This window comes from Peromyscus leucopus, chromosome 8b (genome assembly GCF_004664715.2).
Source record: "Peromyscus leucopus breed LL Stock chromosome 8b, UCI_PerLeu_2.1, whole genome shotgun sequence".
Classification (NCBI taxonomy): Eukaryota; Metazoa; Chordata; class Mammalia; order Rodentia; family Cricetidae; genus Peromyscus; species Peromyscus leucopus.
In genome coordinates, this window is record NC_051086.1 from 92,114,362 (window position 1) to 92,132,761 (window position 18,400).

At 54.2% G+C, this 18,400-nt stretch overlaps 2 protein-coding genes across 2 annotated transcripts; one reads left to right on the forward strand and one right to left on the reverse strand.

The window, feature by feature from the left end:
• Fkbp10 (FKBP prolyl isomerase 10) lies at positions 1-10,439 on the reverse strand. The gene is made up of 10 exons (XM_028862300.2): positions 9,367-10,439; positions 4,544-4,689; positions 4,052-4,241; positions 3,762-3,907; positions 3,221-3,410; positions 2,976-3,121; positions 2,039-2,231; positions 1,616-1,758; positions 1,238-1,401; positions 1-934 (listed from the first exon to the last, which is right to left on the reverse strand). The coding sequence occupies exons 1-10, from the start codon at positions 9,606-9,608 to the stop codon at positions 749-751; spliced, it is 1,746 nt and encodes a 581-aa protein (XP_028718133.1). The 5' UTR covers positions 9,609-10,439; the 3' UTR covers positions 1-748.
• A 129-nt stretch (positions 10,440-10,568) lies between these two features.
• On the forward strand, positions 10,569-16,811 carry P3h4 (prolyl 3-hydroxylase family member 4 (inactive)). Its single transcript, XM_028862301.2, has 8 exons — positions 10,569-11,162; positions 11,264-11,416; positions 11,541-11,712; positions 13,388-13,516; positions 14,347-14,492; positions 15,020-15,103; positions 16,417-16,573; positions 16,772-16,811. Exons 1-8 carry the CDS (start codon positions 10,668-10,670, stop codon positions 16,792-16,794), a joined length of 1,359 nt encoding a protein of 452 aa, XP_028718134.1. The 5' UTR covers positions 10,569-10,667; the 3' UTR covers positions 16,795-16,811.
• The last annotated feature ends 1,589 nt before the right edge of the window (positions 16,812-18,400 follow it).

Genomic DNA, 18,400 nt, shown 5'->3' on the forward strand with positions numbered 1-18,400 from the left:
TTCAGTTTAACCTTTTATTGACACAAAAGGAGAAGGATTGGATCAGTTTCATCTTTAGAGTCCAGAACTCTGCCTCCCTCCTTCCCATCAAATTAGCACCAAGTGCAGGTTTTCACAGCCCTGAAGCCTGAGCAGACTTCCTCTCACACCTTTCCCTTCAGAGAAAGCTTTAAGATGAAAGACCTCACCCCAGTGGTCAGGGAGGAGGCCGGAGTGAGAAGAGTGGCTGGCAGGACTGTGTTCTGGGAGCCACCTCTTCCTGAGGAGCAGGGCAGAGAGAATGCAGGGTCTCCTCACTCATGCCCCTGGGGAGCTGCCATGACAGAGGGAATGGGGACAGACACGGACAGGGAGATGGGGCAGGACAACACAAATAAAAGGCACATTTGGGAAAGTGAAGGAGCAAGGAGCTGACCCTTGCTGACTCTAGTGACGAGGACGGGAGGTATGGGTGTGTGGGGTCAGCAACAGCTCTAACCAAACGCCGATGCCCCCTCCTTGAACTGCATTTATCATGCCAAGAACCTTAAGGAAGAGGCATAGGGTTGGAAGAGAAAAAGGTCAAGAGGTCTGTGCTGTGGACTGGAAGCCACGGCCAGTGGGAAGGTCACAGCTGTCTCCGATGACATTCAGTGACTCCCAGAGTTATCCCCACTGAGGGAGGGCAGCTGTCGACAGGCCAGGTCCACGGCCACCGTCCCCCAGTGCAGTGCCTTTGCATCTGAGGTCAGACCTGAGACTCTGGCCCTCAGAGCTCCTCGTGGATCCGCTCCTGGTCCTCATCTGACTTCAGCTTGAGTTCCTCGGCTGTGATCTGGCCATCCTGGTTTCGGTCCTGGTTCTGAAACATGTCTCTTATGGTTTTGTCAGGGTCTTGCCCAGGCATGAGGCGTCCTTTGCCTTCATTCACTTGAGCCTTGATGAAGGAGGAGAACTAGGGGAGAGGGGAGAGCAGAGGACAAGGCCGTGAGGAACGGGGTCAACATCTGTGGGTTGCCTTGAGAAGGGACCCCAACATTGTTTCCCCAGGCCTGGTTCCCAGGGAATTCAGGCCCGAGATGGTTGGTAAGTAGAGCTTAGGGGCCAGATGGGGTAAGTGACAGCCGGGTGGGAAGGGCAGGACGTGGGCAGGAGAGGCAAGCCCGAAGCTCAGCAGGAGGGGAGCAGGCTGGGTGGCCAGAGCGCAAGTGAGCATGCTGGCTTCCGGGTTGGGGTTCTGACTACGTTCCTAGCCCACCTCTTCTGGGGGCACCTCTCCATCTTTATTGAGATCCATGTCTTCAAACAGGCTGGCGGGAGGGTCCTGGTGCCACACAAACAGGTAGCCTGCGGGCAGGCCATCCTCTCGGGATACCAGCTCCACCTCAAACATCAGGACAGCGCTACCAGGGACACCCCGGGCTAGAGAGAGGGAGGGAGAAGAGGAGAATAGGGTTCCAGTGAGGCCTGAAGCCTTAACACAGGCCTTAGTTTTCTCCCTTGGAAGGGACATGGGATGTTTAGGAACTACCCTAAAAGTTTCCCTGATCCCACCCCCCACGCCCCTAGCCACCAAGGTCTGAGAGGTGTAGGGTAAACTGGGAATAGACATGAGATCCGGGCCGCTGTCCCTCACCTCCACTCTCCCCATGGGCCAGGTGCGGGGGCACAATGAGCTGCCTCCTCTCTCCCACGCACATGCCCTGCAAGCCCCTGTCCAGACCTTCGATCACTCTGTTGGCGCCAAGGGTGGCCTCTTGCGGGGCCTCATAGTCGTGGCTGTGGGGAGAGTGGATTCCCAGGTCAGCACCAGGGGTGTCTGAGGGCTCATCGTGTCCAGTTTCTCCATCATACTAGAATGGCGGTTCTCTAGGTTCACTCCCCTACCCCGTCCCCATATTCATATCCACGGCTCTCTGAGGCTCACTCAGATGGAGACTTGTGGAGGAATCGAGAGACGGTGAGACCCAGAGAGGGAGAAAGAGCCTGCAAGCTATTAGAAGCCCACCCACACTTGAGCCCACCACCTGCCCAGCCCTGGCCCTGCCCAAGAACCCACGAAGAGAAGAGCCTGGTGCCATCCAGCAGAGAACAGTTGTAATGGTAGCGAATGAAGTCCCCAGTCTTGGATGTCTCATTGCAGTTCTCAGGCGGCCAGAACAGCGTCTTGATTTCCACAGGGTCCGCAGGGTTGTGGAAGTCAATGACGTGCACGTCGAAGATGAGCACGGCTGAGCCAGGGATCTTGTCTCCTGAGGCCAGATGGGGCATGGTCAGCTCAGGGCTCTGGGGGAGGCCTGCTCACTATCTCCACGGGGCCCAGGCTGGACACCCCTTCCCAATGTCAGGGAGTCCTAGGAGGCCAGATGACGTGTTCCGGAATGAGTGCTTCCTACATCTTGCTGTTGGAGTGAGTGATGGGATAGAGAGGCAGGGAAACCCTTTTCCACCCAACACCTTGCAAACAAGCTCCCAGTATCATCCTGCAATGAGTGGTACCCAGTATCATCCTGCAATGAGTGGTACCCAGCGCATCAGTGAGGAGCCTGAGGCTCCCAGAATCTCTAGTATAGGCTCGTTGCTCAGTGGTGCTGTTTATTCTCTTTTTTTGTTTGTTTGTTTGAGACAGGGTTTTTCTGTGTAGTTTTGGTGCCTGTCCTGGATCTTGCTCTGTAGACCAGGCTGGCCTCGAACTCACAGAGATCCACCTGGCTCTGCCTCCCGAGTGCTGGAATTAAAGGCGTGCGCCACCGCCACCCTGCTTGGTGCTGTTTATTCTTAACCATCCTCTGTCCCCAAACTTGGGGGTTGGCTGCCTTTCTCCCCTACAGGAGGGGGAATGAGGCCTGCTTTGGAGGAACAGGATAGATTCCGCCTCACAGAGATCCAATGGGTGACCAAGTATAAACTGTACATGCTTGGGCAATGGGAGGGAGAGCAATCTTAGGGGCACACTTCAGAGGAGCTGAGGGGTGGTCTGGGAAGCCAAATCCTACCTGTCCCATTCTCCCCGTAGGCAAGGTGAGGGGGCACAATAATCCTCCTTCGCTCCCCTATGCATGCGCCTTGCAGCCCCTGGTCCATCCCAGGGATGATGTAACCCTGCCCAACATAGGTATTGTAGGTGTGGTTTCGGGAGTAGCTGCAACAGAGGGGAAGGGATGGGGAGGGAGTCAAAGGAGCCCCACCCCTTCCGAGTGCCCCTAAGCCTCCACCCTCCCAGCTCAGGACATCCTCTGACCTGGAATCAAAGAGGGTACCGTCCATTAAAGAACCATTGTAGTGGTAACGCATGAAGTCCCCCGCCACCGCTCGCCGGACACAGTCCTGGGGCAGCTCCAGCGTCTCCAGCTGGACCGTGTCCTTCGGATTGTGGACATCAATCAGCAGGACATAGAAGACCAGGGAGGCCTGAGGGGGTATCACAGTCCCTGGGGAGGGCACAGGGCTTGAACCATACAAGTGGAGAGCGAGCCCAGGCTCCACAAGGGGCCTCATGCAAAAAGCCCTATACTCTGCCCTCCTATGTCTTCCTCCTTGGCTGTCTGCAGAGCCATCACCAACCCACACCGGAGGCATCACCAACCCATACCGGAGCCATCACCAACCCACACCGAGCCATTGTGTGAATCAGAACAAGCAATTCTGTCTCGGGGAGCGGGGGAGATTTTATCTCCACTTGCCTCCTTGGCTGGGTGCCCTTGGACAGTATACAATCTGAACAACTATACGGAGTCCTAGTTTTCCCTCTTCTGGAGAATTCCCCCGTGCCCTTGCCTTACCATAGCCTTTCTCCCCGTAAGCCAGGAAGGGAGGAATGATGATCTTCCTTTTCTCTCCAGGACACATGCCCAGCAGCCCTTGGTCCATGCCTTTAATCAGCCAACCAGAGCCGATATAAGTGTCGTACGTGCCTCCCCTACTGTAGCTGCGGAGAAGGAGGAGGCAGAGACCCCGTGGTTGGAGCTGAGAGAGGCAGAGCAGAGCAGGGCTCCCTTCTCTCGGTCACAGGCCCCAGTCTTTAGGACTCCCCCCCGCTGCTCCCCCCCCCCCCCGCCCCGCCCGCCTCTACCTGTTGTCAAAGGCGGTGCCATCCAGCAGAGTGCCGTTGTAGTGATAGCGCACAAAGTCGCTGTTCTGCACCATGCGGGGGCAGTGAGGAGGGCGCAGGAGGATGCTCATCTGCACCGTGTCCGCCTTGTTCCACACATCCAGCAGGACCACGTCGAAATAGAGGGTGGCATCAGGGGGAATGAGGCCCGCTGTAGGGAAGCAGCGAGGGCCAGGTTTACCGAAGTCCCCAGCCCAGATGGAGGTGTGCGAGGCCCACTACTCAGTTTTACACCGCCTACCCCTGCCTGCTGTACCTCTGGCTCCAGCCACCCTCCTTCCTAGCCAAGCTGTGACTCCACACAGGGCTCTATGTCCAACTCCTCTCATTCCAGGGTCACATCCCCTACCGATCAGATTGTGTGCAGTGTGACCTTGGCCAAGCACCTTTGAGCTCTTGCATTCTGTCTATTCCTGCCTCCTGCCCCCTATGCCCATACCCTGGCCTCCTTACCCACACCGATGCTGCCGTAGCCCAGGTGGGGAGGCACAATGAGGCGACGGCGCTCGTTGACACACATGCCCAGGAGACCTCTGTCCATGCCAGTGATGAGGCGGCCTACGCCCACAACGATGGCCGCCAGGGTGCTGCGGTCATAGCTGGGGGAATAAAGGGACAGATGAGCGTGCTTACAGCCACACAATACCCTCTGCCTACAGTCTCGTGTCACAGGACACGGTGCAGGCACACACACTCTTCACTTCCTCTCCTGGGCTAGCCCTTCCGCCCCTTGGGATAACAGGTTGGATGGGTGTGGTGGTGCACCCCTTTAGGCTCAGTACCCTGGAAGCAGAGGCAGGTGGATCTCTGTGAGTTCAAGGCCAACCTGGTCTAGATAAGGAGATCCTGGATAGCCTGAATTAAATAGAGAAACCTTGTCTAATAATAATAATAATGGAGGCCAGAAGCTTTTACTACCCTGAGAGGAGAGCGGGTGGAGCAGATAAGCCTGTCTGCTGCGTATTGCTACTTCAGATAGCATAGCTCAGAGGGACGATAATGAGCATTAATAGTCAATATGCCAGAGGGCGCATAACTGAGTAGAGCATCTCTGTGAGTTTGAGCAGCTGTCTACAAGTGAGTCAGGGCGCTACGAGATTAAGTGCTTGGCACTTTACATTCGTTATTTCACTGAATTTTCTCCCCATGAGGACATTATTGCTTTCAGTTTTTCTTTTTCTTTGTTCTGATACTGGGAACAAAATCCAGGGCCTCACATATGCTAGGCAAGCACCCTGCTGCTGAGCTACATCCCAACCGTTCTCACTTTTTGTTGGTTTTAAACAGTGTTTCTGTGTGTAGCCCTGACTGTCCTGGAACTCCCTTTGTAGACCAGGCTGGCCTTGAACTCAGAGCTCTGCCTGCCTCTGCCTCCCGAGTGCTGGGATTAAAGGCCTGCGCCACCACACCCGGCTTGTTCTGTTTTTGAAGAGAGAAACTGAGGCCTGACAGATTCATTATCCTCCCTAAAGTCACAGCTCCCAGTTCCTGCTCCTAAGCTTCCATTCTCCAAGCAGGAGTGACCAGAGGCGAGCTGGGAAGCAGCCTTCCTTGGAAGAAGGCCCATTCTAAAATTACCCTGACTTGTATTTGTTTTCACAAGTAAAAAGAGAGTTCTTTCCTTTAAAGGAGGAGGAGAGAGATGTGTATATGCATGTATAACTGTGAGTGTGTGCACACCGATGTGTGCACCTGTGCATGCCTGCAGAGGCCCCCAGCAGGCACTGGGTGCCCTCGTCTACCACTCTATGGCTAGCCTTTTGAGGTTCTCTTCCTGACCCCAGGTATGCACAGGATGCCCAGTTTCTCATATGGATGCTAATCCTTGTAGTGACTGAATAGCAAGTGCCCTTAACCATTGAGCCATCTCTCCAGTCCCCCCTGCTCTTTGAGACAGGTGTCATTTGTAGCCCTGGCTGGTCTGGAGCTCTCTATGTAGTCAAGGATGAATTGAACTTATGTTCTTCCTACCTTTGCCTCCTGAATGTTGGGATTACAGGTGTATACCACCATACCCAGTTTATATGGTTCTGGAGATCAAACCCAGGACTTCATGCATGCTGGGCAAGCACTCTAATAACTGAACTATACTCCCAGCCCCAAGAATGGGCTATTTTTTTTAAGGTTTGCTTATTTGTTTGTTTGTTTGTTTATTATGTATACAGTGTTCTGCCTACATGCCAGAAGAGGGCACCAGATCTTATTATAGATGGTTGTGAGCCACCATGTGGTTGCTGGGAATTGAACTCAGGACCTCTGGAAGAGCAGTCAGTGCTCTTAACCTCTGAGCCATCTCTCCAGGCCCCGATGTTAATTTTTTAAAGATTTATTTTATGTATTTAAGTGTTTTGTCTGTGTGTCTATGCACCATGTGCATGCCATGTCTGGTGTCTATGGAGGTCAAAGATCCCACTGGAGTTACAGATGGTTATGAGCCACCATGAGAGTTCTGGGAACCAAACCCGGGTCCTCTGCAAGAACAAGTGTTTTTAATCGCTGAGCCATCTCTCCAGCCCCAGGATATTCTATTTTGGTTGAAAGGAGCCAAGGGGTGAAAATGTTTGCAAATTTCAACATTTAAAAGCTGGGCCCAGCCAAGAGGTGGTGGCGTACACCTTTAATCCCAGCATTAGAGAGGCAGAAGCAGGCAGGACCTCTTGAGTTTGAGACCAGCCTGGTCTACAGAGTGAGTTCCAGGACAGCAGGGCTACATAGAGAGACCCTGTCTTGAAAGACAAAAACAACAACAACAAAACAAAACAAAACAAAACAAAAAAAAACCAAAACGAACAAACACCCCCCAAAAAAAAACAAACAAACCTGGGCCCAAGACAGGCTTAAGAAGTACCCACCATGGGCTAGAGGGATGGCTCAGTGGTTAAGAGCACTGGCTGCTCTTCCAGAGGACCTGAGTTCAATTCTCAGCAACGATATGGTGGCTCACAACCATCTATAACCTAGATCCATTGCCCTCTTCTGGCATGTAGGTATACTACATGCAGGAGAACACTGTATACATAATAAATAAATCTTTTTTCAAAAACAATCCCCACCAAGCTGGGCCTTTAATCCCAGCACTCGGAAGGCAGAGGTGGGAGGATCTCTGTGAGTTAGAGGCCAGCCTGGTCTAGAAAGTTAGTTCTAGGACAACCAAGGCTACACAGAGAAACTCTTGTCTCAACAAAACAAAACAAAAAGCAGTCCCCACCAGGGAAGATACCCTCAGCCCTCAGCCCATCACTATTGCCAGAGAGCTGAGCATGGTGGTACACACTTTTAATTCTAATACTTGGGAGACAGAAGCATGCAGATCTGTAATTTGAGGCCAACCTACTCTACTTAGTAATCTCAGGCCAGCCAGGGCTACATTGTGAGATTTTGTCTCAAAATAAGGAGTCTGGAGGATGTCTCACGGTTTAGAGTACTTGTTGCCCTTGCCAAGTATATGGGTTCAAGTCCTAGTACCTATGTGGTGGTTCACAGCCATCCACCCCTCTCTGACTTCCTCTGACACCAGGCATGCACCCAGTGCACATACATACATTTGGGCAAAAGACTGATACTCATAAAATAAATACATATTTTTTGTTTTGTTTTCTGTTTCTGAGATAGGTTTCTCTGTGTAGCTGTGGCTGTCTCTGTAGATCAGGCTGGCCTCGAATTCAGAGATGTGCCTGCCTCTGCCTCCCGAGTGCCGCGATTAAAGGCATGTGCCACGCAGGGCAATGGTAACTTTTTTATGTTTTATTTTTATTTTTTTTAAGGATACCAGGCTGTGCTTGCAGCTCTATTCCTCGCTTTGCCCACAGTGCAGATTTTCTGTCTGGTCTATTTCCTTTACAGTGCTGTATAAAGGCCAGGGCAGTGCACAAAGTGTCTGTGAGTTAAACGCCATTGGTCAGGGCTGGAGAGAACTCAAAGGTTAAGAGCACTGGTGGCCCTTCTAGAGGTCCTGAGTTCAATTCCCAGCATCCACATGGTGGCTCACAACCATCTGTAGTGAGATCTGGTGCCCGCTTCTGGCATGCGGGCATGTGTGCAGACAGGACACTGTATACACATCTTTTAAATACATACATCTTTAAACAAAAAAAAACATCAATAAACACCATGAGGGTTCTCCCCAGAGACCAGGCAAATAAGTCCCGAACCCTGTGGAGGTCTGCATCCACCTTCCTCATTTGTACCCTTAGGAAGTAGGTGTTGGTCCCTTACCATGTTTCAGACAGAGAAAGTGAAGACTCAAGAGGCAAAACTCCTCTTCTGTCACTGCCTGGATTTGAACCCAGGGTCTTACACTATGGAGATAGTATTCTCATCCAATATACAATCTCCCTCGAGTCATGACCACTAATTGCTTATGGGCTGAGTTGTATATTTCAGAGAAGCGGCTGAAGGGTGACTCTTCTTTGTGGTGTAGAGTTTCAAGTGTGATAGGGCTTGAAGTTTACCTTACAGCCTGGAAAGAGGCTGCCACACAGTCCTGCTCTTCCCCAACAACCAAAGGGGATCTGCCTGGCTGACCAAAGGCTTGGGTCAGAATGGAAGCCTGTCCATCAAGCCAAGACTGGCCATGCAGCCCGGTGTGGGCTGCTAAATCAAAGATGGAGGAACAGAGTTCCCAGAGGCTTGGAGAAGGTGGCAGGGAGGTCCCCGGGGTGGCATGTCAGACCTTGTGACACGTGGACAGTTGGTCACAGCACCAGCTATGGCCTACCCCAAAATTATAACACCCACTCTGCTTAAGGCCCTCCCTGGCTGCTCTAGGGCCCTATACCCTAAAGAAAATGTTGCTTCTTCTAGTCTCCAAACATCAAGGCATAGAAAAATGGAGGTCGAAGTAGACAGGGAGCCAGGGTGTGTGGAAAGGCAGATCCATCCACTCAGCCCAGGGTTCACGTATAGTATGCAGAGTCTCTTTTCCCCTAAGACTGTGTACCGGGGTACTGCTCATGTCTTTAAACAAGGAAATGGTAAATAAACACGGCACTTCACCACCGAAGCATTAAGTATTCTGGGGGATTGGGAGGGTGTGTGTGTGTGTGTGTGTGTGTGTGTGTGTGTGTGTGTGTGTGTGTGTGTGTTTGGGGGGTGGTCTTTCAGGAGTTGAAGATTTGGTATTGAAAATAGGGAACATCCTTTGAGGAGCCCTTCCCAGGGTGCTGTTTGGGGTTAGGAGTTATGGATGGAATACAGGAATGAAAAGCTTGAAAGGGGCTACATTCCCTGGAAGCTCGGGAACGTGGTGGTGAGTCTGGGGGTGCCCAACGTCTTACCTGGAGTCAAACTTCTTCCCATCTTCGAAAGTGCCATTGTAGTGGTAACGCACAAAATCTCCCATCTGCACTTCCCGGGGACAGGCCCGGGGGATATGATACCTCTCGATGACCACATCTTCCAAGGGGGCTCCGGCTGGGCTGGCACGGCCCAGCCCCCTCTCCAAGGTCTGTAAAAGCAGCAGCCACTGCAGCATGGGGATCCGGCGGAGGGTGTGGCTGGGGGACCCCGCTAGGAACATGGTGCCCAGATGGAAGACGCTGGCAATGAGGGCGGACGCCAGCCGCCAGCCTCCTTCCCCCTCCTCAGAGCTGACTCCCCCCCTTCCTGTCCTCTTTCCCCACCCCGCCCTGGCGGGTCCACGTGGAATGGGGGCTGGGGAGACTGAGCTGGCCGGGTGGGGTGAAGTTTGTGGTGGACTAGGAGGAGGGGGCCAGGTTGGGAGTCTCTAGAGTCCAGGAATTTGCCACAAAGATCTCTGAGTCTCCCTCCCCCAAAACTTCGGGCCTGGCCCAGAGGGAGGTTCGGGAAAGATGAGAAGTCAGAATGGACTTCCAAAGAAAAAGTTTTTTTTTTTTTCCCCTTGAGCCTCTGGGTCCTAAAGCTGGTTGGAGGCATCTCTAGCTTTTCCTGGCTCCCCAAGTCTAGGCCCCTTCTGGTGGCAGGTGAGGCCGTAATCTGGACATTTCAGTCCTTCCCCTGCCCCAACTCTCTTCCCAAGAGGGGAGGAGAGGGGAGGCTGGAGGAGGGAGAGTGCAGTCTCAGTGAAAGGCAGCTTTGTCCTGCAAAAGCCAGGCTGCTAGACGACAGCGGGATCGAGCTCAGTCGGGAGGCTGGAGGTGACAGTGCCAGGTGTGCGGGGTAACCCGAGTTGTGTTGCCCCTAGACTCCGGCGCGAGTGTTTGCGGGGCCACCTAGAGGGTGCAAAGGGGGCACTCAAGAAAAGACCAGATTCTGAGGCTTCTTCACCAGGAGCGTAGGCAAAGTGAAGAGAGGTGGCACTTAAGGTGGGGGACATTGCCGGTGGGGAGGGGCTTTCTGACCGGAAAATATAGCCCCACCCACCCGGGTCCGGGGGAGAGGGCGGGGCGGGGTAAGCCTTGCAAGGGTGGAAAGGCCAGCCCACGTAGCGGACTAGAGCTACAACTGACCCTCGGAAAGAGACGGGTGTCCCAACGTCCCTGCTCTAGCCCGAGGCCCGGCGCTAAGACCCAGCAGGAGCTCCGGGAGGGGTGGGGGGTGGGGGGCCGGAGCCATCGGTCCTCCCGCTGCTCCGGGAGCCTCGGGGTGCGGCGTGGGCATGGCTCGCCCGGCGTGGGGGTTGCTGTGGCTGCTGCTGGGCAGCGCCGGCGCGCAGTACGAGAAGTACAGCTTCCGAGGCTTCCCGCCGGAGGACCTGATGCCCCTGGCCACGGCCTACGGCCACGCTCTGGAGCAGTACGAGGGCGAGAGCTGGCGCGAGAGCGCGCGCTACCTGGAGGCGGCGCTGCGGCTGCACCGGCTGCTGCGCGACAGCGAGGCCTTCTGCCACGCCAACTGCAGCGGCCCCGCCGCCGCCGCCGCCTCGCAGCCCCGGCCCGCGCCCGGCCCGGACGATGATCGCGACGGCGGCGGCGGCGGCGAGGACTGGGCGCGCGAGCTGCGGCTCTTCGGCCACGTCCTGGAGCGCGCCGCCTGCCTGCGGCGCTGCAAGCGGACGCTGCCCGCCTTCCAGGTCCCCTACCCGCCGCGGCAGCTGCTGCGCGACTTCCAGAGCCGCCTGCCCTACCAGTACCTGCACTACGCGCACTTCAAGGTGGGCGCGGCCCCGACCGCCGTCGAGGGTCCCTAGAACGTGAGGCCCCGCGGCGCGTCCGGCGCCCCACTGACCCACTCCCCACGCCCCCCCCACACCAGGCGAACCGACTGGAGAAGGCAGTGGCTGCGGCCTACACCTTCCTCCAGAGGAACCCCAAGCACGAGCTGACCGCCAAGTATCTCAGCTACTACAGGGGGATGCTGGATATCGGAGATGAGTCCCTTACGGACCTAGAGGCCCAGCCCTACGAGGTGTGCAGAGAGTGGGAGGGTGGACTGGCTTTGGCGCGCCTTCCTACATACACACACACCCTCCATGCACACTTCACTAGCCGTCGGGGTTCCCTTGATGCCCCCTTGCCGTGTTCCTCTCCAGGCTGTGTTCCTCCGGGCTGTGAAACTCTACAACAGTGGGGACTTCCGCAGCAGCGCAGAAGACATGGAGCGGGCCCTGGCTGAGTACATGCTGGTCTTCGCTCGGTGTCTAGCTGGCTGTGAGGGGGCCCATGAGCAGGTAGACTTCAAGGACTTCTACCCAGCCATAGCAGGTATCTCCCATTCAGACCACCATGCGTATCCCTCCCCCATAGAGCCCCTGCTTCCAGGCCTCCCGAGGCCTCGGAACACACGGCTATGACCAGCAACAGCATTCGGCAGACACAGCAAAGTGCTCTGAAGCTGTATCTTCTCTGTCTCCAGTCAAATGAGAGGAATGCTGGTATCCATAGCCGATTATGGGACAGTTAGGGCTATATGGAGAAATCTTGTCTCAAAAAAAGCAGGGAGAGATGATGTTCCACGACTTGAATCCCCCAGCACTTGGGAGGCAGAGGCAGGTGGATCTCTATGAGTTCAAGGACAGTCTGGTCTTTGGGCCACCAACCTGTTCCCAAATCATGACACGTTAGTCTATAACTAGACTTACTAGTTATGAATGCTTGGCCTTATCTTACGCTTGACCCACTAGCTCTTATAGCTTAAATTAACCTGTTTCTTTTCATCTGGGCTTTGCCTTGGGGCTTTTAAACCTTTTTTAACCATTCTTTCATTCTGTCCTACTCCGAGTCTGGCTGGCTGGTGGCTGACTGGCCCCAGATGTCTCCCTCTCTCTCCTCTCTTATTTTCTTCTCCTACTCATTCTCTCTGCTCACCAGCACCACCTGTCCCTCGACTGCCTAGCTACTGGCCATCCAGCTTTTTATTAGACCAATCAGGTGCCTTAGGCAGGCAAAGTGGAACAGTAGCACACCTTTACATAATTAAGTAAATGCAGCATAAACAAGTGTAACACAGCCCGGTGGCAGAGGCCGTGGTGGTGTACGCCTTTAGTCCCAGTACTCGGGAGGCAAAGCCAGGCCGATTTCTGTGAGTTCGAGGCAGGCCTGGTCTACAGAGCGAGCTCCAGGACAGACACCAAAACTACACAGAGAAACACAGTTGTGGACGAAATGAAATCACTACTAGTCTTTGGATCCCTAGCCACAAGGCCCCTCATCGAGGGTAAAGGTGGGGGCTGGAGAGATGGCTCAGCGGTTAAGAGCAATGGCTGCTCTTCCAGAGGACCTGGGCTCAATTTCCAGCACCCACATGGCAGCTCACAACTGTCTTAACTCCAGGATCTGACACCCTCACACAGACATACATGCAGGCAAAATACCAATGCACTCAAAATAGAAACAGATTATTAAAAGATAATAATACTTTTAAAAAGAGGGTAAAGGTGAAGCAGAAAGGGCTATCTTAGGTCCTGTATGGTCTCAGTCCCATTCCACCTAAAACTAATCTGCTGTTTTCAGCTGCTCTTCTCCCAGAATGCCCTCTGGTGTCAGATAGGGGTTGAGCAACAGGCGTCACGGGCAGCAAGTACTTCTCAGCCCACTTCAAGTACTATGTGCCAAGCATTTCATACACGCTAACCTATGAAATCCTGACGAGGACGAACCTCTTGCACAGGGGAACAGCCTCCACAGGCAGATCGTGGTCTTTACGGGGGATCAGAGTTAGCACACAGTGGCTCTTAATGGCTGCATCCTGCCTAGATCAGGGTTAGCACACAGTGGATTCTAACGGCTGCATCCTGCCTAGATCGGGGTTAGCACACAGTGGATCCTAACGGCTGCATCCTTCCTAGATCAGGGTTAGCACACAGTGGATCCTAACGGCTGCATCCTGCCTAGATCAGGGTTAGCACACAGTGGATCCTAACGGCTGCATCCTGCCTAGATCTCTTTGCAGAGTCCCTCCAGTGCAAGGTGGACTGCGAAACCAATCTCACCCCCAACGTCGGCGGCTACTTCGTGGAGAAGTTTGTGGCCACCATGTATCACTACCTGCAGTTTGCCTACTACAAATGTGAGCTCCCTGGATGGGCTGGGTAAAGTGGGGTAAGGGCGTGGGGAGGGGCAATACACGGGGTCTCCCAGAAATGTGGGAAGGTGTCTCTCAGACTGAAGACTCTGGAGAGGGGATGAAAGGCTAGGTAGGGGTGGTGGAGACATGGGCAGGGACCCAGGCAGGGGATGTGGGGAAGGTGAGAGGCCCTCTCAGGGGTGGTCACCGACACTGCCCAGCACTGAAGAGTTTCTGTAGCCCCCATCTGTCTCCTCTCACCAACACCATGCTACTGGCATCCCTGGACCCATTCTCCAGATTAAACTGAGGTTTCTAAAGGGCAAGAGACCATTAGCCCCATGACTAGGGAGTCACAGAGAGGTTGTGCCATCAGCTGGGGCTGGAGTGGGACAGTCCAGGGCTCCTACAACTCAGGGATGCCCGCTTCAGGGGCTAGAGCTGTGAGGGGGGGGGGCTGAGGTCAGGGGCCAGGAGACCTCCTGAGGGCTGTGGCCACGAGCCCTGAGGATCTCTAATCCCCTCAGTTGCTGTCAGTCTTCAGCAGTACCAGTACAAGCAGTTTATCTAATCTCCCTGTGCCTCCCATCCTTTGTCTATAAAACGCAATGACAGGATTGAGGTGTCAGGGAGTGACTCACACTGCCTGGCGAGAGGGCCACACCCAGGGCCTGTTGGGTGGTGTTCTTTTGGGCGGGGTGAGGAGCCAGCAGGAGGAGTCTGGGGGTAGAGGCAGCGGGGCTAGGTTGGAAGGTGGGTGTGAGATGGGATGAGTGGGGATTGCCTTTAAAGGAAACCACGAGGGTTACCCCCTTACTCTATCCTGCCCGCAGTGAACGACGTGCGCCAGGCTGCCCGCAGTGCTGCTAGCTACATGCTCTTTGACCCCAAGGACAGTGTCATGCAGCAGAACCTGGTGTATTACCGCTTCCATCGGGCTCGCTGGGGACTTGAAGAAGAGGATTTCCAGCCCCGGGAGGTGGGAACTGCCTCTAGTGAGGCACTGGCCTAACGTGCAGTTTTGTGGCCTGGTTTAGAAAATAAAACCAAAAAAACCTCTTGGCTTCCTTGGAAGTCTGGAGAGGAAGGGGAAAAGATGAATATGGGCTGTGGTTAGAGTCTAGGCTTCAGCATAGCGTCTGGGATGTGGGAGGAATGCAGATAGGTGCCCACACATGCCTGCCTTCACCTCACTGCTGTCTTTTGAGCTTTTTCCCCCAGGGGCCTGTTAGTCTGAACCAATGAGAAAACCCCTTGGGAGTTTAGGGCAAGGCTGGCAACTATGAGCCCCATGGTGCCATCCCCACTTTCCATGCCTGGGCAGACATTACTAATGGATCGAGGCACTCTTCTTCCTGGAATCCTCAGAATCCTTCTTAATCCAGTGTTCCAAGTAACTAGGATTATTCTATGAGCTGATCCGTTTTCCCCTGATCCCTAAGCCATGTCTTTCTGCCTTCTGGCAGCAGGGTCCACCTCACTCTGCCCTTCCCTCCCTCCTCCTAGGAGGCCATGCTCTACCACAACCAGACCTCTGAGCTTCGGGAGTTGCTGGACTTCACACACATGTACCTTCAGTCAGATGATGAGGTGAGTGGCTCCCCGTGAGAGGCTGGACCATGATGGGGACCCTATGCCTCCTGGGCCCAGCTCAAATGGTAGCTCCTCTAGGGAGCCCTTGCTGGATGTCCTGGCTTTCTTCCAGAGTAACACTGGCCTCGCCACCTGCCTGGCCACCTGGCCTGAGACCTGGAGTAACTTCATAGTCCTCACCCATCTCACCACGGCCAGATGGCTTCCTCCACCACTGCATCCCAGGACAGGAGACTAAATTATCCCCCAGCTCTGCTACTGCACCTGGCATTATGCTCATTCACAGGAGTTTGAGCCTGTGGATAAAGGGCAGAATGAATGAGTGAATGATGCTGGGAAGAGCCTTAGTATGCACCAGTTCATGTGAGGGTTTGGCGGCCTGGGTTTCTTGGGGGGTTGCTGTGCAGCCTGTTCATTCACCCCTCAGTACATTCACTGTACCCCACCTTCAGTGAACTCAGCAGCAGGGTCTGCATTGTGACATGTGCTCTTCACCCCTGCTCTGTCCTTTACCAGCCGGGTGGCCTTAGCATCGGTCTGGAAGTCACTTAGCAAACTCCCACACCTTCATCCATGAGATGAGGAGCATGCCCTTTGACTTTCATGGTGGTGCCAATTAAATGAGATCATTTAAAGCACCAGGCACGCAACTGGCACCCGGTAGATGCTCAGGGAGGATGTGCAGCAGTTTCGACGACTGCCACTTTCGGTCTGACAGACGTCAGGCTTGGGTGGCAGGAAGTGGCTGAGAGGAACAGTCTGTCTCCCAGCGGTTCTCGTGAGGGAGGTATAGACCGACTGTGCAGCTTCAGAGGCCAGTGTGGGTACCGGCCAGGGTGAGGCTTGAAGGCCTCAGCCTGGAGTGGACATGTGACTTTGGAGGAATGCACAGGCCCATCCAGGTCAGGGTTGCAAAGGTATTCCTGGCAGGGCCACAGCGCCAGGAGACAAAATGCACAGACTAGCAGTGTTCTCACCGGGTGTGGAGCCAGAGGTGGGGCTGTGGTGCAAGCCTGCCATGCTGACGCTAGCACCCCGCCTTCCCCGCGCTGTTACTCTGGGAAGCAGTTTCAGAATGGAACCCAACAGGACAAACCCTGACATTGCCCTCATATTAGATGCTGGCACTGGGGAGGGGTTTTCGGGCCTGCCTGCTCACCTCCTGCCAGGACGACATCAGGAAACCTGCTGAAGTGGGTGGGGACTGAAAGATGGGGTAGGGGGAGTGTTCTGATCTGAAGGGGAGCCTATATATGGATGTGGGCCTGCTGTGACTCAGTTTCTCCCCCCACAACCCTGGGCTGCTCTAGATGGAGCTGGAGGAGACAGAATCGCCCCCGGATGAACCAGGGGAGGCAGAAGAACCCCCGTCTGATGCCGAGTTTGAAGGGGAGGGAGACTATGAAGAGGGCCTCTATGCCGACTGGTGGCAGGAGCCAGATGCCAAGGGCGATGAGGCTGAGGCTGGTCAGTAATGGACTGTGATGAAGGGCTAGGGACAGAGTTCTCCCCGGGCTATGGTGCCAATCTGGAGTGTGGGTGGGTGCTGCCACCCTGCTCTAGGGTGTTCCAGCCTGTTGGTGATCTACCCTCCTGCTAGGTCAGTACTCAAGACACTTGCTGGAGTGGGCAGGACTAACCCCTTGCTCTCTCCTTCCTTTTCAGAACCAGAGCCTGAACTGGCATAAGAGTGGTGGCGCACGCCTTTAATCCCAGTACTCGGGAGGCAGAGCCAGGTGGATCTCTGAATTTGAGGCCAGCCTGGTCTACAGAGCGAGATCAGGGACAGCCAGGACTGTTATACAGGGAAATCCTGTCTTGAAAAACCAAAAAGAGCCCGGCAGCAGTGGTGGCCATGCCTTTAATCCCAGCACTGGGGAGGCAGAGGCAGGCGGATCTCTGTGAGTTCGAGGCCAGCCTGGTCTACAAAGTGAGTTCCAGAAAAGGCGCAAAACTACACAGAGAAATCCTGTCTCGAAAAACCAAAAAAAAAAAAAAAAAAAAAAAAAAAAAAAGAAAAAAGAAAGAAAAAAAGAGAGAGAGAGAGTGGTGACCTAGTGTACCCCTCAAACTCAGGATACTGGACTAGGAGCAAGAACTATTTATTAAAACTTAAAATGGCTGGGTATGGCGGTGCACGCCATTGACACCAGCACCCAGGGGAGGCCGAAGCAGTCAGATCTCAGTTCCGGGACAGCCTGGCCTACGAATCCAGGCCAGCTGAGGCTACATAGTGAGGTCTTGTTTCAAAACAAACACAGCTGCGTGCGGTGGAGGCGCTCGCCTTTAATCTCAGCACTTGAGATGCAGAGGCAGGCAGATCTCTGAGTTCGAGGCCAGCCTGGCCCACATAGTGAGTTCCAGGGGCCAGTCGAAGCTACATAGTGAGACCCTGTCTCAAAATGAAACAAGAAGAAAAACCTTAAAAGGGACACAGTTGGCCCAGACTCCACCCTACCTCTCTGTGTCCTGCAGAAGGGTGACCATGTGGCTGGTTGGCAGGTGAGCTGTTGGGGGTCCCTCCTCCCCCTTTCTGCTCCCCTAAGGTGGACATCCTCCTGAGGAAGTTGTAAGCTTATGGCTTGCATCTCACAGGACCAAGCCAGCCTGGTAACAGCTCTGTCTGAGCTGCAGAGGGGTTTGGGAAGAACTTGGAGTTCTGGTGCTCAATAAACGTTTATTGTTGAATGAATCACTGCACCTGAGGCCAGTCTCCAAGGTTGAGCTGTGTGGGTTTAGGTCCTTGTCTCCCTCCCTCCGTCCGCCCATCATCCCTTATCTGTCTAATGCCAGTCGGTGTACCCTGTGGCCTTTGGCACTCTCGACAACCCTGACATCTGATTGAGAGCAGGGGATCCCTCTTAGCTGTGTGCAACCTCAGACATGCCACCAGGGGGCGTGAAGACACAGTATTCCCTGCAGCCTTGGGAAGACCGTGGTTTCAGATTTCTCACCAGGGATGTCTGTATTTTTCTAGTTCCAGGGGCTTATAGCGATATGAAGAGGGGATCTAAAGACATTCACTACATGTTTTTCTTTCCTGGAATTTCCCTAGAATTAGAGCATGCCCAGTCTGGCTGTTGCTGGAACCCCAGCTCAGTAGCCAGAAGAACCCTAGGAAAATGGTTTGAAGACTTCAGACTTCTTGAAATGCAGTGGGACCGTCAGAGTTCGCTTGTCCAACCTTGCATTGGCTCTGCGGGCAGGAGTCTGGAGGAGCAGGGGCAAAGATGTTGTCCTATAACAGGACTCCTACTGCCGTTCCATTGAGGGAGTTAGGGTTTGCAAAAGGGG